At 44.7% G+C, this 22,373-nt stretch overlaps 1 protein-coding gene across 2 annotated transcripts in view; it reads left to right on the forward strand.

Moving 5' to 3' along the window:
- Positions 1 to 22,364, forward strand: part of Nolo (ADAMTS-like no long nerve cord) — a 186,870-nt gene extending 164,506 nt beyond the window's left edge. For both annotated transcript variants that reach the window (XM_076389053.1, XM_076389052.1), the window contains exons 8-24: positions 5,440 to 5,542; positions 6,813 to 6,911; positions 14,436 to 14,577; positions 14,746 to 14,839; positions 16,668 to 17,056; positions 17,729 to 17,858; positions 18,342 to 18,555; positions 18,733 to 19,043; positions 19,106 to 19,233; positions 19,307 to 19,474; positions 19,637 to 19,806; positions 19,984 to 20,076; positions 20,251 to 21,307; positions 21,390 to 21,472; positions 21,554 to 21,937; positions 21,997 to 22,150; positions 22,225 to 22,364. In XM_076389053.1, coding sequence (XP_076245168.1) covers positions 5,440 to 5,542; positions 6,813 to 6,911; positions 14,436 to 14,577; positions 14,746 to 14,839; positions 16,668 to 17,056; positions 17,729 to 17,858; positions 18,342 to 18,555; positions 18,733 to 19,043; positions 19,106 to 19,233; positions 19,307 to 19,474; positions 19,637 to 19,806; positions 19,984 to 20,076; positions 20,251 to 21,307; positions 21,390 to 21,472; positions 21,554 to 21,937; positions 21,997 to 22,150; positions 22,225 to 22,325 — 3,820 coding nt within the window. In that variant the 3' untranslated portion in view covers positions 22,326 to 22,364. The remainder of the gene's footprint in view (positions 1 to 5,439; positions 5,543 to 6,812; positions 6,912 to 14,435; positions 14,578 to 14,745; positions 14,840 to 16,667; positions 17,057 to 17,728; positions 17,859 to 18,341; positions 18,556 to 18,732; positions 19,044 to 19,105; positions 19,234 to 19,306; positions 19,475 to 19,636; positions 19,807 to 19,983; positions 20,077 to 20,250; positions 21,308 to 21,389; positions 21,473 to 21,553; positions 21,938 to 21,996; positions 22,151 to 22,224) is intronic.
- Positions 22,365 to 22,373: the final 9 nt, after the last annotated feature.

A 22,373-nucleotide genomic window follows, 5' to 3' on the forward strand; every position in this document is an offset into this window, starting at 1 on the left:
TCCTAGATTGTATGCAATATGTGTCGAAGCCTCTGTGCAGTACGGTACACACAATTACAGGGAATCGCGTAATCAGAGTCTAACACTAAATCAAGACCAAAATTCACAGTATTGTAAACATATACCATACTATCAATTGACGAAGTCTCAAATTCTAGATTCTAAAAACGGGATCTTCATCCTTTTTCATTAAATCCTAGATAAGGCACGCAGTGAAACACGAGTCATAACACTTTTTCTTCCTCTACTAGTTTACTCTCGCATTTTTATTACAACAAGAATTCACGTGTCTCTAAAAAAATACAGGAAGCTCAAGGAGTGGGTGAAAGAAGGGTAACATGATTTCCAGACAAACAATTCGTCTAGCGATGACTGTCTTTCCAGCGTGGATGGATTACGGGCGACGTAAATGTTGCTTCTTCTTCTTCTTCTTCTTTTTACTTTGCGATCACAATCGCTGCGAGAAAACTCCGCCGAACGATGTGCTGCGCCATAAAGTACTGGCCGCAGAAAAGGGTCGGTCGGTTGAAGTATCGCTCGATCTCCTGGTGCCCCTGAAAAAGTTATTTAACGGAATTCCTCGACTTTTACGCTCCCTGGAACGTGAATTCGCAGTCGTGCAGCGACTTCTGCTCCACTCGATGACGCTTGTATCGTACTGGTCAAAATTACGACTCACACAAGCCAGGGCAGCTTATTTCCAGCGCCCACGTTACAGCTTTTGTTTCTTGTTACACCCGCGATAGGAAAATTCAAGCGAATTTATAGGCAAAGGAGACTTGAGTATTCTGAAAAATAGTGAAATCATAGGAACAGACTCAGAGGGTCTCAGTAAATGACACTCTACTTTTCTACTACTGGAATCCTTGACGAAGATCGGCTCTACTAAAAATAATAACTGCATATTTTATTCCATCTTAAAATCCAGCGAATCTTCATAAAGCAGTAAAAATTTCATTTCCCTCGATCGATTGCTCTTGTTCTTCGATTGGCAATTTGCTTAACAGCTCCACGAGACGCGAGCAAAAACGCGTCTCCTTGATCTGTAACGCTGACGATAGGGGGTAACTACCCCCGATAAAACGGCGCGATCGGGGCGAATAACAGAGAGAGAGAAAACGTCCCGAGGATATTTTTTCGAAGAAACAATCTTAGTTCTCGGAACGATACGGCCTGTTCTTTGTCCGGATAAGGGCAGGGGGTGTCGAGGGTGGGTAAAAAGCGACGCTTTAAAGCTCGCCTCCCGATGAGAATCGTTCACCAGTGCAGACGCTACGTCGGCGACGAAGTTCGGGCAAAAAGCTTACCACGAACCATTCTTACCGGATATACGACCGCGATGAAAACGCGCCACGTTGTTGAAACGAACATAGAGTCGTGTGTGTTCCTTTGTGATCGAGATTATGGTTCGATGTCCATGAAAGGTACGTCGACGATCTGCCCCGATGCGTGTTCCGTTTCGTTTATCATTGCGGAATTCGCACCAATTTATTTCCTGCTCGTATCTTTGGAAACATGAGCGGCTGATATCGTGGTGAATAAATATTGAAAGAAAAAAATTGGAGAATCGATATTATGCAGGTTTAATGGGACATATGACAAGTTAGGGTGTTTTCGTATCAGTGATAAAGGTCAATGAAATTTCATTCGAGATCTTCAAAGCAGATTGGTTTTAAGGCTATCGTAGAACTTTTCAAATTTATAGAGGAATCAGGTAAATTAGGATTTTCTATGATTTTCCATCTACTCATATTTAAACTCAGAAAACTATCGACGATAAAGCAAACGAGGAATAAACTTTTTCACTTCTGGAAGTAGAAATTCTTCATTACCAATTCGCGTTCGTGGCTCCCGGCGCATTCAAGCACCTGCAGAAAAGTGGAAAATAAATTCCATTTCTGTGTCGATGATGCACCTGTTCACATCAGTAACCGCGCCCAATATTCTGTCACGACATTTAGAATTATTGAAGGTTGAACGTTCCTATCGATTTGGTTGCTTATAAATCTTCTCGATAATTTATGATAATTCTGTGGAACATAAGTGTTTTGTTTTCCCATAGCCATTGTTTAACGTTATTATACGTTCACTCTATGCAGTGAAAACTTCGCCTCGCTACGACGACACGTAGCCTAGGAACTCGTACGGTTAGCGACGCGCCAAGCAGAATCTCGAGTGGCTCGGGTTACTCGAACTCTCGTTCAACTTGCCACAGGGGGCGAGTCACGCGACCGATTCGCATTTTCCTCTTCACTCGGTTAGACCTTGTGAGGATGCTCGCCGAAAACAAGGCTTCCCTTAAAACGAGAATACTAGTTCAAGTAATTAATTGGTTTAGGGAGTTGCGAGTTGGTACACAAGGGATGAAACAGTTGAGTCTAGAGTGATCCTTAGATACTTAATTCTTGATAACTAATTATAGAGAACATATTGCTTTCGATTTACCCATCTATAACTTGTCATGTGATTCATATTAACAATTAAAAGAGCCTTCGCGCTCTCTTATATAAGACAAATTATTCTCAATTTTCTCTCTTGTTACTCCTTGTCAGCTCCCAGCTCTTTTATCTTCTTTATTAAAAATTCTGATGGTTTAAAAGCCAATTGAAGAATTATAAGAAAAATCTGGCCACAAGTCCACCGTCGTAATTGGACGATGAATAATTTAACATCTGTTCTTCGTTAATTATAAATAGTTACAATGCGAAGAATCGAACGATCGATCGGCGGTTCTCACTTAAAAATCTAGACGTCGCAGGAAGACGATTGCAACGTTAACGGACAGGCCTGTTAATAAATCACCGTTGAAGTGGGCCTCGTCAACAGTAAATTGGCGCTAATTGCCCTGGCCGAGAATTTAGTTTAATTTGGTTCAGCGGAGGCCAGGCAAGTGGTCGGCGCTTCAGCTCGTCCCCCAGGAGGAGAACGGGATTCCTAAACCGCCAGCCTACCCGCAACTGTGTATTAACCCGCTAAATACTTCAGCAGCTATTATTCCATGTCGCGTAGGGGATACACTCCCCCAATTAAATTCTATTATAAGCCCAACGGGCTGATTTGATGGTTAATCTTCCGAGCGAGATCGATTCATGTAAACCGCGTGTACCCAAGGTAGATGACACGATGGGCCACTGGAGAAAAGGAAATGATTACATGTCCGTATATAATTCTTCTTACTGCATTGCCAAAATTGTATCCTTATCTAATTACTAAATAGACCGATACTTGTTTCGGTAGACCTGAATTTCTTCTGTACATTGACAATTATATCTAAGTCAAAGCTACTCGAATTGGGATGTTGCTACTCAATGTAGGTAATTATTTCACTCGCACTATGTCTTTTCCTAAGCTCTGCACGGCTCATTCCACTTGCCCTGGACTGTCCAACAGAACTGGCAATTAATCCTGCAATTTATCTTGTACTATCACGGGAAAGCTACTATACCTTGCTTCGCAGGATCGTAATAACGATTCGCACATGGAATTCCTGAGGATGTTCCATTAAAATACCTATCCAACGAACCTGTTAATTAATCACATACTTGAGATCTTGTGGGTAATTGTATATTAACAATTCTTACAGTTTTTATAGAGGGGCCACTGATTTCTTCCAATTATGATTCCAAAAAGATAACTGAAAAATGATCCAGTGGAAAGATTACAAAAAGTAGACGTAAACGTATCTGGGCATGATAGTATTGTACATCTGCTTTTCCTGCTTCGACATTGAGGGCTTTTACCCCGTGTCCGACGTCGAGGGACATAATCGGTAGACTGGACGTATCGAGTCACTCGTACACGTGTTATGCGAGGCAGAACACCGCGAAAGTTGCGAAGCAGCAGTGACGACACGGTCGATGGACTAGTCTGTCGATTCAGGGAACACTTTTGTCTGGCGAACGCGCGATGTACCGGAAATTGAGAAACTCTACGCCTATTAACGTTACTTCGATTGTTTCAAGGATTCCTTTCCCTTTCCACTTGGTCGTTTCTCTTGCTTTTGGAAAATGCTTTTTTAAACTCTTTGTAAACGGTTTCTGGTGTACTCGAACGATCGTGACTAATCGATGCGATACGCTTTGAAGATTTCAAGAGGTACTCTTCGGTTAAAAGTGTTTGCTTGTAAGTGATAATTACTCTGCTTTCCAAGTGGGACATGTTTAAAGGAAACTGATAAAGGTAATATCGATAATTAATACTGTGATCGAGAAACCCTTTTAATTGCCCGCTATTTTCGCCTTATCGAGTTAGAGCGGAGAAAACGATATCGACTGCAAATTGCGAACAATATTCAGAACAAAATTCATGTAGGAGGAAAAGTAGATAAATTCTGTTCCTCATCAGACACCATCAACAGCCGTGTATAACGATCGTCATGACGTTAAAACATTCGGCTGAACTCAGGACCTCCACTTTTCAATTTAGAATCTCGTTTGCAAATATTGTACGATCCGAATGAAATCTCCAGCGAGTAAAAAGCCTTTGTTAATCGTAAGAGGCGGTAGCAATTAGTTTCGCGTTGCAAACTTCGACCTTTGATCGATGCTCTCGAATTTGTATACGCGCTTTTTCATTGGTCAACAGATCCAGTTGCGGCGTCAAAGGTGACTGAAGCGTCTCGACGTAAAGCAAGCCGTGCCATTTTAACCCGCGAACCAGAACGGTTTTCAAAACCATCCCACTATGAAAACAGATGTAATACGGATTTCCAAGGCGGAAAGACTGAGGAATATTAAAAATCGGCACCGTCCGACGATCGTCGACGTGCTTCCTGTCTGTTCCTCCTTTTATCCGAGTCGATGAAAATATTCATTTTTCCATGAAAAGGCATGCAAATATTGGGATTACCGAGAGCATACATGAATTTTAAACGTTCCTACCGCCCTCTCAGAGCTACCCCCTCCCACGGCAACGTTAAGTTAATAACTTTTTATCGAGCCACGCGACTTTGCGGGCGAAGAGCCTGTAACCACTACGTAGGGTACCCTAGGTTTCAAATCACTGCCTGAAATTTCATTTCCACTGAAAATTTTGTACCGCCCGAAGCAAGGAGTCTCCGCAGAGTTTTCCTTAAATGTAATTATCTGGGGAATATTGCGAAGATTTTTTAGATATCTCGGAGAAAATTTGTTACAGAATGCACTGTTGCACAAACAGGTTTTTCGTAACGATTTCAATTAAACCTACCCAGTCGTCCCAAATTTATGAACAGTACATGTGCAGGGTATTCCCCTGTTGGTAGCGTCCACTTTGTTTCGGGATTTACCACTGGAGAAGAAGATGAAGTAAATTACATGTTCCTACGAACTTTCTCCCCAGACCAACGATAAAAGAGCATCCTGTATACGCGGAATATTACGTAAGACGATGGCTCCCTGCCACCAAACGAAAACGCTCTCGACGGGGCGCTTTCTGAATCGATTCTTTTTACCTTTCCAGATGGGTAGCAGGGGAATGGAGTATGTGCAGCGCTAGCTGTGGAGGTGGATCCAGGACCAGAGCGATTTTCTGCACGGAGGAGAACGGCAATGAGACTACAAAGGTAAATAAAGGGCGGAACGGAGATAATTTAAATACGCGAAATCCCTTTATATTAAATTCCGGGATTTCGGCCCGACTCCGACCCCATTCCCTTTCGCGAAACACACTCGAGCCACGAGCGTTACCCGCGAGCGTTACCCGCGAGCGTTACCCGCGAGAGGGGAGGAAGGAAAATCTTCGCCGTGAATTATCCATTTTATTATATCCCGCGAAGATTCGATTCAGTTTTTCGAACGTTTCGATCGTGTTTTTATTCGTCACGTCTGCGAGATTTACAGTTACGAACGTCGTCCGAGTGCGATCTCGTCCCACGATAACGATAATGTGATCGAAATTCTCTCTCCCCCTTCGTTTTATTGCAGGAATCCCACGTTGATGGAAGTATCGAACTTTTACGGTTCATAATCCCTGACAGACTAATATAAATCCCGACGAATCTGCCCACTTGCTCGCGACCGTAAATAGGTTAATAATTTCCCTTCGTCTTTGAGGCTCTACGACGTCTCTGGGAATCATCGTGCAGATACACGTCCATCCATCCATCCATCCATCCATCCATCCGGCGGTTACGACAGACCCGCAAAAGCCTCGCCAGCCCTAACCCAGTTCGGTTCGTTTAAACTCGAAGGGCCGCTCGCGGTTCTCTGTCAACCACCGTAAAATCCTCTCATCCGAGACTCGACGAGCGCCTATAGCCACGTGCACACACACCCACATCGCTTGGAAATATTTGGTTGGACGTGTACCGTGCATCACGAGGATTTACATCTTCCCCTGAGTCTGGCTACCTTGATCCCTCGAAAACGGTTAGATGACCCTTGGGATGCTAATACGAGGTGTAATACGTGTAATAGTGTTTCGCAATGCGATTATTGGGGTGTGGGGTAATATACGGTTTCAGTAGAGTGTCGAGTTTTGGGGGGTTCTATGAAAGGTTTCGAGGTGGAGCAAAATTTAGCGAATTTCGTCAACTAAAATTGTAGCATATTGTTAGGGAATATTTTTTAAAATGTGGGCGTATTTTTGAAGGTGAATGTAAAAAAATAAGAGCTGATTTTGTCTACTTGCACTGGGCAAACGGATTTTTAAAAGGGACTGAGATATAAAAGTCCCTGTAATTTGGAGACCTTTGAACCTACTCCCACATGTTAAAGAATAAACAGCAAGGTCTGTAGTGTAGTACACAAAACAGCCGCTCGATAAACACGGTGTAACGCTCTACCAACACGATGAATCTTCAATGTAAGAAGCTTAAATCCCGGTGGTTTCAGCTGCCCGACCACAAGTGCAGCGGCACGCACAAGCCACGTACCCAGGAGACCTGCAACACCATCTCCTGCCCCATGTGGGAGACCAATAAATGGAGCGAGGTGAGTAGAAGGCAATCTCAGGTAGCGGGAGTGCGAGAAGCCTCGCACACCGTCCCCACGGTACATGCAAAACGAGGACGGGGAGAGTTACTTGTACAGACAAGCGAGAGTCATTCGCCTGACGCAGGAATTTAGGGCTTTTCGAGATGCCACCGCTTCGAGGGGGTGGAACGAGTATTTATCGTCTAGCGCATCTTGACGGGATAGTATTTATTATCGTTTTAAATGAGACCTTCGGTTAGCACCCTGACTACATCGGGAGAATCGCGAACTTGTTTCTCACCCTTATAGATCTGAAGATTCAAGTAAGAACTAGAACACTGGTCATAGAGTTAACAACTAGAAAATTAACACAATTAAATGTGACATTTTCAAGAAAAATTAAAGTCCTTTAAACACAGATTTTAGATTTAAAAAAGGCAGAATCTTTTCGGGAAAATTGCATGAATTTTTTCTATGAAATAGTCTTTAGCTCTAAAATAGAAAAATATATTTGTGCTGAAGCTTCGTTGGGCGTTGGAGAATTGATCATTTTTGTACGCCAGCGAGCAGGTCAGAGAGTTAGCGTGGGGCACGAAGGGAATAACTCCTAGGCGAGGTTAACAACGTTACGCGAGTTAGACGGACCTTTTGTCTCTTAAAAGGACATTAACGGGTGTAGGAGGTCGGACGAACGAACGTGTAATATTTCCTTCTATTCGGTTATATCTGTCTATTCGTATCGGGAAATCCGATTTCCTCTGGGAACGGTAAACAGGTCGAGGTGAATGTTGCAAAGGGAAATGAAACTCGTTCTACAATTTGCTTTGCGCGAGCTGGATGTTTTGTTATCGCGTTCAACGCAGGGTTAACATCGAGCCCAAGTACAGAAGCTTTTGTTTCAATGTTTTCTGCCACTCCTCCTACTCACAATATTGTGATATCACGGAAGAATAAGGATATCGACGTTGAGGAGAATCTGAATTGACTTATTGAAAGGGTCGACGAGAACACCTGTACGTTCAGAGAAGTTCGCCACTTGGGTCGGGGGAAACTTTAAGAATCAAGTAATTCTAAGAACTTCCGCTGTTGTACAGAAAAATTATCGAACCGTGGACTAGGGCAAGGTAAAAACTTCTCGGTGCATTGAAACACCGCTGCAATCATAACAAAATTGATATGCGACGATTCTGGGAAAGAGAAAGAAGTTTTCTCAGAGACAGCTTCCTTGGTACATGTAATTCCGTGTTTTTCATGTTTCCTCAGAAAGCTCTCAATTTTTCTACGCATTTTGGCTCCTCTCGTGATATTAACACGTTTCCAAAGCGTTACGAGAACCCTAGAGACCCAAAGGCCTTCAGAAATTCGCTGAAATCGGATTTCTCGAAACGGCGAAATTCGACCAGGCATAACTGCTCCTCCGCCATAATCTGCAGGAAAGACGACATGTTTGGCCGCGTAAAAGTATCTGGCAGACGGAGGCAGCTATACGTTCTCCTTCACGAGGCGCAATTCGAAACATCTAAGCTGGCAGCGATAAATGCGCGACGTGATTACACTTGCTTCGCATCTTCTTCAAGTGTTCTACGCGAAATTTCTCTTTTCCCCGTCTCCGAATCGCTGTCAGCGCTCTTTGAAGGCGTTCCAGGCCGCAACAACCACCGACATCAAACAGGACAATTTAGTCGTCAAATAACCCTCTGCCATCCCCTTCTACCCCTTCTTTTTCAGGTTCCTTGAACCCCTTTCCACTCAAGCTTCTTCGACGCTTTCCTTGGGAAAAAGATAGCTGCGCCTTCTTACGAGCCCCTTGACGTAAGGACGAAAAACTGGGTGGCTCTCGACTGCTGCGTTGAATGGGAAAACGATGGGGAGGAGAGCATGAATAACAATAACAAGAGGGGAAGAAGAAACGGTGGAAGAAGCATTAACAACACGTATCTCGAGTATAGCTCTTAACGATCTTGAAAAGGTCCCATAAAGCTCGAAGAAAATGTACTCCCACATCATAAATAACCAATGAGATTGATTTCCCAGTGTTCGTGCAACAGGAAGCATTACCATTGAGTCTGCTGCTTTATGCGGCACCCTTGTCTCGCATTCTCTCTGCCGTGCTCAAACAGCGAGTTTCACCCGCATCAATTCATAAACGATGCATTTGAACGCCACGATTGGAACCTAGAGAGGAATGCATGCGGAAGGAGACGCAGAATCGCCAGGGAGAGGCAGCTTCAAGGAGGTTCGACGACGAGTAGAAGACAAATGGGCGGCGGGGAAAAAATACAAGTGCGATAAGAGGCTGGAGAGAGAAAGGAAAGAGGAGGAAAGGCGCGGAGAGGAAAAGGTGCGGGATGGAGGACCAGGAGAGTGCGTTCTCGTAGAAAATGCCTCGACAAATTCATCGTGGTCGATCACGCTGGTGGACGTACGAGTGCATCGCGGAGCAAGCGTGCCGAAGGTAAGACACATACACGCAGAGAGCAAATCGATTTGAGAGACGACATTAAGAGCCATGTCCCCGAGTGCGTCCGCTGCAGCTTGCACATGCAGCTAGGCCACGTTTCACCGACGGCGACGTTTCTGCAGAATTCGTGTTTACACGACACGCGTTGCGAAATGTTTGAACGACACAGTGGCGCCCATCGATGCTCGGGGCTCGTTTTGGCACGGTGCTCGATGACCGACTCTCCCTCGGCTCCTCCCGTGCCGTTTCTTGCCGGGTCGGACAATTGTGTTCTGAAAAGCGCGATATCTGCTGGAAGCGTTCCAGACATTCGGTTTCGAGGACATCCGATTTCATGCGTTTATGGAAATTTAAGGGGCACTCTGCTCGGAAGACCCCAAAAAACGGAAACATCTTCTGGGGCTTGTTGGGAAAATCAGTGAGTAGACTTTATGTTTATCACGATTGATAAAGTGTGGAAGAGGAAAGTTTCTATTATTAGAAAGTTAGGAAATGTATGTATATACTCTCTAACCTAGTTGAAAAGAACCGACACTGAACGAGCAGCATTTCAAACAGCCTCCAGTAGAACTTGACAGTGAGAGACGGACAAGGTAACCTAGCAATCTCCCATACTTATCATGGTTGATAAAGAGTGAAAGAGGAAAGTTTCTACTCCTAGAAAGTTAGAAAATATGTGTATATACTCTCTTCCACAGTTGACAAGCATCGACATTAAATGAGCAGCGTTTCAAACAGCCTCCAGTAGAACCTGACAGTGAGAGACAGACACGACAACCTAGTAAACTCCCATATCTATCACGGTTGATAAGGGGTGGTGAAAAAATGTTTCTACAACTAAATTTGCAAAATAAACACTCTCTTTCCCAACTAAAAATCGTCGGTATTAAACGAGCAGTGATTCCAACAGCCGTCAGTAGAACCAGACAGTGAGAGACAGACATGTCAATCGTGTAATTTCTCAAGGAGTAAGTGAACGAAAACAAAACTTAACATTCAATTTATGGATGGAAATATTTCACCGACTGTTTCCTCCCCATCCTCTTCTCTCTGAAGTATCTTAAAGTATTCCATAGCGAGAACGACACGGCGATTCGTCCGTTACCATCCGCATTATGAGTCCGCACGAATCGCGAGACATCGTGGCGCTTTTTACGTATCGACGAGCGACAGTAATAAATACGTATCGGAGGGATGCGCGGTAGTGCATTTAGCAGGCTCATGAATAAAGCATAACAGGCTGGATTCCACGGGGAGCCTCCATCCTCCGGTTCTCCGTTGATTTTTCCCACTTGGCGCGTAACAGTTGGAAAGTTCGCCTCGGTCCTCGAGTGGAACGCGAGAGGTGCGAGGAACGTTCTTGTGTACAACTTGTCTCTTATTGTTGCGTCTCTTTGCACCTCTTATTGCAAGCCTTATTCGTGTCGCTCGAGGTTGCATCAGCGGCAGGCAACCGGGGACCGCGACTCGCTTTTCTCTGTTGCTCGTTGCATTCGGAACACCTGTCCCGTTCCCTCTTGTCTTCTCGCCACCGCTCTCGCCCGCTGAGATACGATGTTGTAAAATTTTATTGTCCCCGGAACTTTCTTAGCGTTTCCAGTTTGTCTCTGAATATAAACGAAACGGCCTCGCGCGCCGAGTTACAGGGGAAGTTACCTTAATTTCACCGCGCTGGAACGGCCATCGTGCTCGGCTCTTCTCTCTCGATGACGCTCCGAACGCGACGGAGGATTCTGCGAAATGGTAACAAGCAGGAGAGAGAAAGGAGAGATCCTTTATAACTTCAAGTGCATCTTTCCTTCGATCAGACCTTGCGTCAGTATCGAGTTCTCGCTAATATTGCTTCCTTGTCCTTAATAAGAAGTTTATGGGTCGCTGTACAGAGAAGGGTAAAAAGTTCTTCTGCAGCCACTACAAAACGTGATCTTAGAATTTGCAAAAGTTGCACAAGACAGGTTGACGACCGAGACTCTTCGATGATGCGGCAGCTTGTTCTTATCAGGCAGCGATAACAAAGGCGGTAAACAACGTGGCCTGGATGGCGGCACGAAAATATCCCGAGTCACGTGTAAGCAAAAGTGTGCTCGGTGTGATTTACGGCTCATCTCATGCTTGATCGATACACAATGGCCACCCCCTGCCTTCTCTTGACGAAAGAGAAACCGTGCAGCCTTGCCAGGAGCTGGCGTCGCTATCCTTTTGCTAGCGATACATAAAGGCGGCCCTCTTATGCCCGTCAGCACGGTAATGATTTCATCCGAGGCTACGGGGTAGAGGGAGAGATAGAGGGAAAACCACCCCACGGAAGACAGGAATTGATAGATTTCTCTCCTTTGTGAGGCTAGCAGCCATGCAAATATTGAACTGAAAGCACAGGGCTCCTTAAAGCACCCTCGACGATATCAGACCTCGAGCTAGCAAGGAGAAGCGAAACGTTCAGAGGCTGGCGACGAACGAGCAAGGACACGCTGGAAGGAGAAACATTGAGAGCATGGCAGTTGGAAAACAGGAGGGGACAGCGTCGAGGGAGGTTCAAGTGGATGAAGCAAAAACAAAATGGAGCAAAGCGGGACGCAAAAAATGGTGGAGGACGAAAATGGAAAACTGTTCGACGAGGTAAATAATTATATCGGAAAGGAATGGAAATAAAAGTGGTGGAGGATGAAATGGGTCAAACGCGAGGAAGTTAAAAGGCGGTAGAGAAGAAGAAAAGAACAAAGAGGACGAGAGAGTAAAGAGGGAATCGAGGTGAGAAGAATCGAGGCGGAACGGGGATAGACGCAAACACCGATCGAGGGGGGATAAAAGAGAGGGCAGAGTGCCTAAGTCGAGCGGGTTTCCGCTTCTCCGTTCGTGTCACCTTTCCACCTTCGACGTCTTGAACGATAGCTCCAGCATCCGGGCTTTTTGTTCATCGTCCTTCTCGCTCTCGCGCCTCTAAACCGCTCAGGCCGCCACCCCTTGCTTCTTACTTTCCCGATCGAGCGGACTTTATTCTGGCTGAAGAGAAGTTTGAGGCTGTACGTACCGTCTGGGACAAGACGTTCCGTTTCTCCTATGAAATGGCACGCTGAAAATGGTGCCCGCCACTTGAGATTCGACTGTGATCCGGACCGACATAAAAGCGAATCTGATCGGTACGGATAAAACATCGAGCAATACCGGAAGTCACTGTGTCGCCGAGGGAATTTCAATCGCCTTTTCTACAGACCTAATCAATTCCGGCAGAATGGGACCTGCGAATAAAATACCTAATCAGACTTTCATTTACCTTTGCTTTGTAATTTTCTTCTTCGAGAATTTTCATTGGCGGTTTTTTAAGATGACCGATGGGGTAAGGTGATCTTCTGTCATTGAACCGTGAAGAAAAATGAAGGCAGATTTTTTTTCTTAGTCTGTGACTTTTAGCTTCAATAATTAATTCTAGTTTGGGGTGTCTGTTTTATAGGAATTTCTATTTCTTCATATATTAAGTACCTATAGTACTAAAAGAATCTGATGTCACAAATGAAGATGATGCTAGGGAAAACTCTCTAGAATTCTATGTTTCCGAGTTAATCAATTCACTTAGAAAGGAATCACCGAGTACATTTCCGCGTTGAAATTTACTTCCCTTTTGACTCGTAATTTCACAGATGAACTTTAATCAACGGCTCTTGGCCTTATCCGTCTCCGTTTCATCGCGTTTCGTGAGTCCTGACGAAACCGTACCGAAAACGTTGAAAAGAAGCGTTCCAACGTCAGAAGCGATCAACGGAAGCAATTACTTCGTGTCTTCCGTGACAGGAAGCGAAGAGGTCAGGCACTGCGCTTCGTTTCCGGATTTACAACACGCGGAGGAAGTTCGTTCGATATTTCTGCATGTCACGCCCCATGTACGCGAGCCTCGAGCATTCAACGAATAACGAAACGCGAAACTTAGAGAGCATACCGCCATGTGGAAGTTCGCAATCCTTTTGGGGTCATAAAACGTTCGTTTCGAGACTCACTTTCATAGATCTGGAATTAAAAGCACATCCATTACAGCGTGACGTGATTGCAAAATAATCCAGAAGGTCTGATAACTGTGAGCAAGCGTGTAAATTGCTGGCACTTTTTCTCGCGTTTGTTCTCGGGCCTTTCAACTTCCTCTTGACTTCCTTCTCACTTCGATAATGATCTTCGAGGTTTCAAGTTCCCCTCGGAAGGATCTTTTAAATCCTTCGATTGTTAGGAAGAAAGCTGGCAAATACCACTTAGTATACGAAATTAGATTCCACAGCAGCGTCGCGAGAGTTTATTGTTCCTTCGCTCGGGCTTTTCCTTGCGTTCTATTTCCGTGTTCTTTATCCGCGCTGGTTGAGTATTATCTTGGCGTGTGCTCTTTTTCCCTTTACTGCGCTTTTGTATGGTACACGGTCCAAGTGAAACTATTCACATTTGGTGAAATAGAGGGTGGAAGATGGGATGGGATGGAATATAAAGCGGAGATCTAGCCTTAAATTAATGTTTTGATTGTGAGATATTTAATTTAATTCATTCCCTGAGATCAGTGTTAGTTATACACCAGCTTCTATGTCATTTAATTAAGTGGAAAGGAATTAGTTTAGTTAATCTTCACTATTTATCATTCAAAACGATAGTTTCACTTAGCTTATTCACATAACTTTCTTACATCCAATGTGTTTCCATCCGACTTACTTAATCCTTTTTTATGTCTACTATATCCTAACCCAATTTCGCCTTATCCCGTTACGAGAATCTATTTTTATTCGAATTTACTTCCATCCTATTCTTTCTCTTTGCCAGGAGAAATTGTCTCTCTTGGAACAAATTATTTCTGCCCTTCAGTTACTTTGCTGATTCGTTTCATCTTCTATTCATAAAAAAGACAAAATTAATGAATAGTTAACCAATAGAACCATCTAGCCTAACCACCCTCGAGGTAATATCTCCTCACTATCAAGAGAACATTCTAGGATACAGAGGAATTTAAAAAAGAGTATTCACTAATGAAGTCATTTGCCTCGTTATGTTGTCGCTCCCGTTTCTAAGCCATTCGTCGCCGACACGAAATTTACTTTGCTGGATGTGCTCGACAGTGCTCCGTGACTTGCGGTACCGGGGTCAGGACGAGGACAATCGAGTGCAGGGACGCTGTAGGTGCCATTTCGAAGGACTGCGATCTCGCCGAACGACCGCACACCGAGCAAGAGTGCAAGACAAACGTCCCCTGCCCGATATGTAAGTTTTATAAGTTACATTTTCGTGGACCAGCATCGAACGCCTGTGCCACTCGGGGCACAGTGTTCGATAGAATGGTCCGATTTCTCTTGTGCACGACTCCGAAAACACGTCGAGCACGCTAACACAAGATTCACACGACTATACGCTGCGAACACTTTCGTTCAGATGCCGAGGAGATGACGCAGCCCTTGATGCAGCCATATCCGCCGCCGCCGATTTCGGAAAAGTTGATCGACCAGCCGATACCCTCGGAATCCACGTGAGTACCTGCTGAAAATTGACGCACATACATGTACAGACACACCGACGCGCGTAGACGTTTTAGAGCTTCGCCTGGCCCCTCTTTACAATATAAAACTCGTACAAGTCTAAATAGAAAAATCTCGCCGTCTTAAAAGCATTCAATTCTTGACGTCAATTGGTCTGTCCCGACAGATATACGATCTACTTTGCCTGTGGCTGGTTGTATCTGAGGTATCCCATTACTGGTGTCTCTTTCTTCTATCACTTTAACTCTTCTTCTCTATCTGTATACCTTTTTATTTCTTCTTCTCTTTCTTCTCTTCTTATTCTTCTCTTCTTCGATTACTCCCTCACTAGCACCCCCCACGCCCACTCTTCTCTCTCTTTCTTCTTTGTCCTTTACGCTCTCCCTGCTCCATTTGTGACCTCTTACTCTGTACCAGAGCCTGCTAACGCCGCTTGCCCCAAGACAGCGCAAAGCATAGCTACGTTTACCCTTTCCTCACTCCCTAGATTTCCCTGTTTTTCTTTGTTACCCAGTCACACGGCCCTTTTTATCCCCAGTGCGCTTTCGTAGATTCACCGCACGCTTTTGTAACTCACCGCAGAGCCATCGAGTCGCTTCTCGTTTCAGAACGAAATCAGGGCTAAGCGAGTTTCAGCGGCGTTCCTTGCTCTCTTACGTCCAGTCTCCTCGATGACTTTCCTCCGAACGAGCACCGCCTTTCCCCATTCCTTCAGAGACCTCCCCTTCCTTAATCGAGTTCAAAGTAGAGTTGTGTCTCTTGCTCCCTTTGCTTCGACTTCTTTTCTCCGTTTCAATCGTCGGTCGCATGCTCCGACAGAATTAGTAGCATAATTTTTAACGGTAATATGACAGCCTTTTTTTTTTTTAATTTCACCGGGCTCGCTGGGAAACTGGATTTCTATTATTCGTGGGAAATAGTTTGCCGAGTCGCGACAGGAGGTTTTCTGCTGACGCGCAACAGTTTTTCCAAGTTGAAATCCTCTTCGCTGCTTAAATTCAGGGGGCTTAATCTCTTCCCTACGTGTGTGTGTTTTTTTTAGCTAACTTTGTCCTGCCTCTTGCTCTCCTAATGCATTTATGAGATTACAAGGTTTAGCCGTGATTTAATTAGCGCATAACGCGAATGCCGTAGAACAAGCATTAGCATAGACTTACGACGATTACGTTGCGTATTACGTTGCCTCCCTTGGCCCCTTGTTCCCGTTCTCTGGCTTGTATTATTCCCATGGTAACCACCCCCGTAGGCTTAGCATGCATAATTTCTAGCATAGAACTGCCCTCTCTTTGTGCTCGTCCGACGAAACTTACACGAGTTTTAATCAGCTACTTCTTAAACGACAGAAGTCGTTTTTCTTTTGTAGACATCTGCTTAACACCGCTCTTTCACACGAAAACTTCGAACTTTCTTAACAAAAGTTCGTTTCGGCGACAAAGCAATACAGCAGTTATCTTTCCTTAAGTTCTGCCTATGCTAATAAACGCAGTTAAAACACACAGAGACGTTGAAAACGTTATCGAAAGCTACTCGTGTACGTGTCGAGTTCAGTCTGATCAACAATCAGTTTAGTCACAGCCTCGGGATTAAAGAACACTCGGGACCGCCTAATATCTTCAACTTCACACTCGGTAAACCCCCAGCATAGACAGCCCAAAACAGAAGAGAACCATAAAGTCTTCCCAGCTCACAGTTCGCAGAGCTCGAACCCCACACAAACTCGAAGGCAAAGTCCCCCAGATACCTCGAACGGACTCCGAAAAGCAGGGACCGTTTCGTGCGGCATTTCGATCGCGAATCATCAAACGAACGACCCTCCAGGTTCATCGCGGAGGAATGGTCGCCGTGCAGCGTGACCTGCGGCGAGGGGATCAGGCACCGCGAGGTCCACTGCAAGATATTCCTCGAGTTCAGCCGCACCATCGCCGACCTGCCTGACCGACAATGCTCAGGCCCGAAGCCCGAGGAAAGGGAGAAGTGTGTGATGGAGCCGTGCAACATGATCGAGAACAGCCTCTATGGCATCGACCCCGTCGGCGACAGTGGATACGCTGAACCGAGCCTGACAGACACCTACAGGTCCTCTGCAGGTGGTTCCAGCGGAAGTGGCTACGATACTGGGATCAAGGTCGCCGCGGGGAAAGACGTGCAGACCACCTACTCGTGGAAGGAGGCTGGCTACACACCTTGCAGCGCTACTTGTCTGGGAGGTAAGGGATTTTGTGTGTTGTTCTACAGTAATGGTACCTGAACGCGTGTGGAGAATAGCGTCGAGAGCAGTGCTGTTCAAACTTTACTTTTGAGTAGAACGAGCTTCCGTTATTCTGCTTCTTATGTAGTGTGCGTGAGAATCTGTGTGTTGTGCCTAGGTAAATGAAAAAGAGGGTGTGGAGGGACACTGCGTAGATGTGGATAGATTTGTGTCTTTAGAGAATGGAGAGATTTTAATGGATTATTTTGTGAAATTTTTTTTAAGCAGAACGATAGTATTTGTAGTATATTTTAAGAATGAAGTATCGAGTTTGAGGGATGCTGTGAGTGTAATTAGAGAAGAATTCCTAGTTTGATAATATTCTCTATTTTGAATACGGCTTGCTATTCTGTGCACTGCATTCAACCGACTATAATTAACCGCAAACGTAAGTTAGGGAATTATCGACGAACAGATCAGGAAGGATTAACTCAACGAAATCTAGGCTCGCCTCCTTGCACAGAGCGCTTAATTATCTGGGATAATGCAAAGCGATTGTACAATTAACAGTACTCGGCGACGAGATGGAGGATTGAATTGCGTCGAACTGATAGATTGAAGTTGCCGCAAACAGAAACGTTCCATTGGCAATGATCAAACCATCGATATCGATGTCGCTCTGATGTTTCAGGTGTACAGGATCTGATAATAAATTGCGTGCGGGATGATACTGGGAAAACTGTGATGCCTCTGCTGTGTGCTGCGGAGAGCAAACCGGAAGCGAGGATAAGAGTCTGCAACGATCATCCCTGTCCTCCTAGGTAATGGATGTTATTTAAACTTAATTTATATTGGGAAGATGGACATAGATAAGTAAAATTATAGACGAGACGAAAAATAGGGTCATTAACTTACTCACAAACGTAATTATTTAAAGCTTATACACTTTTTTATGTCTATAAAAAAAAATAAGAAATGAGAGTCACTTTTGTAGGGTTCAGAGAATTCGATAACAGGTCTTGGAATGTGTCTGACTCGAAGACTTGTTCTACTGACACCGCTGCGTCTGACCAGGCTACTGCACAGCGGCAGTAGAATAAGCCCTAAGTCAGACACAGTTCCAGAGCACTATGGGTCTATCTATAACAATTAGTAACTCGAAAATTTTATCATTCTCAATTCTTTTCTATTTTGGAACATTAAATCAATACCTGAAACTTTCGACACCTGTTGTCGAACAATCTGGATATCGAGAATCTATTTCCCTATTCATCAAGAATTAATCGATTAACGTTTTTGCACAGATGGAATTACAGCGAGTTCTCGCCGTGCATGAGTCCATGCGGGATCGGTATCCAAACGCGCGATGTCACATGCATACACGAAGTGACACGTGGCTCTACAGGTAAGACGGTCCCAGTGCCAAACCACATGTGCCCGCAACCACCACCGGCCGACAGACGATACTGCAACGTATGGGACTGCCCTGTTAAATGGAGCACTGGCGTATGGGGCAAGGTATTTCGTCTCTCTCGTCGTTCACTGAATTAAACAATGCGTATCGAATCACGTTAGCCCAAAACCAGCGTGATTACCTTCTGTTTCGCATTAATTGAAGTTAAAATATTGAGAGATCCACGTATTATTCAGGAAATAGAGTTAATTCATATGTCCACGAAAATCGATACTTTTCAGTGCTCGAAAACTTGTGGAGGAGGTGTGAAGAAGCGCGAAGTAACCTGCGAGCAAATAATGGCCCAAGGGCGTAAACAGATCCTCGAGGATCGTGAATGTCCACCGCAAAAACCTGCCTCAGAGAAGCCTTGCAACACCAGATCTTGTCACGATATGGACGCGGGATCATTGCCGATTATTTCCAGTCAGAATGGCACGTACAATCAGACGGATCTGAACGCGAAAGTGGATTTAAAAATTGGTGGAATAGCGAAGGTGTTCCAAGGCACGCCTTCCATAAAGATTCGTTGTCCTGTTAGGAAATTCGACAAGTGAGTTCTGGTGCAAACAAGACGACTTTATGAGCTTCTGTTAACTATGAAACTGCTTTCAGAGCTCAGATAATATGGACCAAGGATAACAAGGAATTGAGAAAATCGAGGAAGTACAAGATCAGCAGGAAGGGAGCGTTGAAGATAAACGATATTACAGTTTCAGACGGAGGCATTTACGCGTGCATAGGTAAACCTCAGACACGGTTCTATCGAAATAATTCTATCGATCGTGGCAAAATGAGCGTAAACTTATGTTTCAGCGGGTAATTCGCACGCGACGACACAGCTGATCGTGAAATTTCGCTCCAAGGAGCAGATAAGCAGTGAGGAGTACCTACGATTGAGCAATTCCGTCCACCTTCAACGAAACGCGAATTTGGACTCTGCTCCAGCGAACTCGGGAGAGAGTCTGTACACTGATCGTGCTGGTAAGTGTTAATTATATGCAGAGATTCTTGTACTAAATCTACCGTGGATAAATTTATGACTACAAATCTTGTTTGAGAGTTAGTAAAGACGTTTAATTTAATTAAGATCGGTGGAAATTACATTTGATAGCACAATGAAGGTCGCAAATGGCTCTTTTACAGCTGCCTACGGAAACCGTTTCGTTCCTATCGACAGCGAGGACTTAAGTCACGAGCGGGCGTTCCCCAGTAAACCGACGAAGAAGCCACATCAGAAGAAGGAAAGAACCAGGCCAACACCGCCAGATTCCACGGTGATGCACAAGGAGCACACTGAAACCAATCTGAACCAGGTAAGATCGTGAAATTAGAGATTCATGTCCTGTGGTTCGTTTGATTCAACCTCCTTGTGTCAGTTTGCTGACACTCTAAAGACCTCGATAGGTATTCAATGAATTAATTCTTCGTTGATGATTCTTTACTTTGCTGCTTAACGTGGTGATGGATATGTGGGATGTAAACACGATCAGCCGGGACACCACGAATCAGTGGAGTCGCCTGGTCAATCGTCAAGTGCCTCTACTCTCGTACCGCACTTAACTTATTTTATATCGACCCTGAAGGTGAGACAATATGGATAGTTGTAGAAACAGAATCATTACACTTGGTTTCTTCAATCTTGAAACACCTTTTTCCTTCAAAATCAGGCTATTATTAGATTTCTTCTCAATTTGAAAGAAAAGACAGTGTGACTAGGAAAAGACTCCCTAACTCCCTACTTCCTGGTATGCCAACAGGAATACTGGCCTTTTCAAAGTGAAAGCTCTGGAAGGTCCCACAGAACCGCGCCAGTGGCATTCATCGACGATGGGAGAAAGGAGACACTGAATATCGCCACAAAACGCACAATGCCCGACAAGGCTTCAGGTCTCAAGTACCAGAACGTGGAAGAGAACCTGGACACCCTATACCGCAACACAGCCATTCCAGACGAGACATTTGGGCCAGATGAAGAAAGGATATTCATCGATGTCGATCCCTACGATCTAGACGAATCCATGTTCGGACTGCAGCATAGTGTCCCAGTAAAAATCACGCCAGTCAGTAGCAAAGAGAATCCAGTGACGTCTACGAACTCTGACGGCGACTACGTCGTGGAATCTCTGAAGAATATAAAGAGGCAATGGCAGAGTGCAGCGGAAAATAAAAACCACTGGAGCTCTGCGTCTAAGGATCATAATAAGGGAACCTTGAATGCGGTGACAACTGCAGATAACGTTAGTGTAGAAGTTTATTTTATTCCTGACACCAGTACCAGGCGTATCAACTCTGTAGAATCTCACAGTAAAGAAGCTGAACGAAAGCATCACGATAATTCTCACGATAATCCTCACGATAATCATGTAAGCGAACATATTTCTTCTACGCTGTCGTTTAAAGACATGGATGATGAAGCGAAGAAGGCAGAGGAAGATGAAGAGAAGCACACAGAAGAGGAGGTAATAGAAATATCGAACAGAACGAACGATTACGGAGAGAGTCTTGAACAGGAAATGAAGAAACGAAGAATCTTCTTGGAGAACGATACCGCTGAAGACACGAGAGACCTAGAAGAAGACCTCAGCGAGTTAACAGAGGAACGAACATCTACTGTGACTGAAAGACAGCAAACCGCGAAGAATTCGTCTCAAGGCGAAGGCCTCAGAAACTCTCCTGAGAAGACAGTCGATTATCAAGAACGTGCAACAAGGGAAGAAATACAGAAAACGAACAAGTCGACAGATTTGGCAACTACCATGATTGTTGGACCAAATACTACCACTGAGACAACGATTTCATCGCTTACCATCTTAGGTGAGAGTACAGAAAGTTCTTTCAATCTAATATTATACTTATTCTTTCATAACCAAAGCTAATTATACGTAATCTTGGGTAGACACTGCAGACGACCTCGTATTCGAGTGGATAACAACAAATTGGACCACTTGTTCACAAACTTGTGGAGGCAGTGGATTTCAGGTACCAGAATTTCTTCTCAGATTTCAGGAAAGGAGGTTCCAAATTCCAACTAATTCAACATATTCTTTTACCATTCCCAAGATGCGAGGAGCCCAGTGTACAGTACGTTCGACAAAGCCAGGGAATGCGACACGCACAACGCCACGCACGGTGATAGGAGCGACATTGTGCGAGGATGCGGGACATCCAGTGCCGCAGAAAGTGAGATCCTGTGGGTTTGGCAAGTGTCCTCAGTGGCACACCAGTGACTGGACTCCCTGCAAAACCTCCAGGTGCTTCAATTGGAAGACGGCAATGCAGAGACGTGATGTCACCTGTCGGTTGGTCGAAGATTTAGAAAATGGCCAACAAAACGTCACATTGCTCGATCCCAATCAGTGTGACGATGCAATTAGACCTGTACAAAGACAGGAATGTTACAACGACGCGTGTAAAGGCGTGTGGAGGGTCGGCGAGTGGTCTGAGGTAAGTTTCCTCTTTCTCAAACTTCTTTTTTCATCTAATCTTAACAAACTGCTATTTAGTGCACAGCATCGTGCGAAGAAGATGGAATAAAGTACAGAATCCTCCAATGTGTTTGGTACGGAACGAAGAAACCAGCTGGGAACGCATGCAGAGATATTCCACGACCTGCAGTGATGAAGACGTGTAGAGGTCCGCCCTGTCCTCAAACGCCTGGTAAGTCATACCAAATAAAATGAATGTGAGAAGATTCAGAGGATGGTAAATGAACGAGTTCCATAAATTTCCAGACGACTGCAAGGATCATTCGCAACTGTGCAGCAGGGTGAAGACAATGAATATGTGCAGGGTGCCTCTTTATCAGAAACAGTGCTGTCAGTCGTGTCGTTAGATCAGAGTAGCCGCTAGCAATCGTGAGAATGAGGATAATTAGGTCAAA

Source organism: Calliopsis andreniformis, chromosome 12, assembly GCF_051401765.1.
Source record: "Calliopsis andreniformis isolate RMS-2024a chromosome 12, iyCalAndr_principal, whole genome shotgun sequence".
Classification (NCBI taxonomy): domain Eukaryota; kingdom Metazoa; phylum Arthropoda; class Insecta; order Hymenoptera; family Andrenidae; genus Calliopsis; species Calliopsis andreniformis.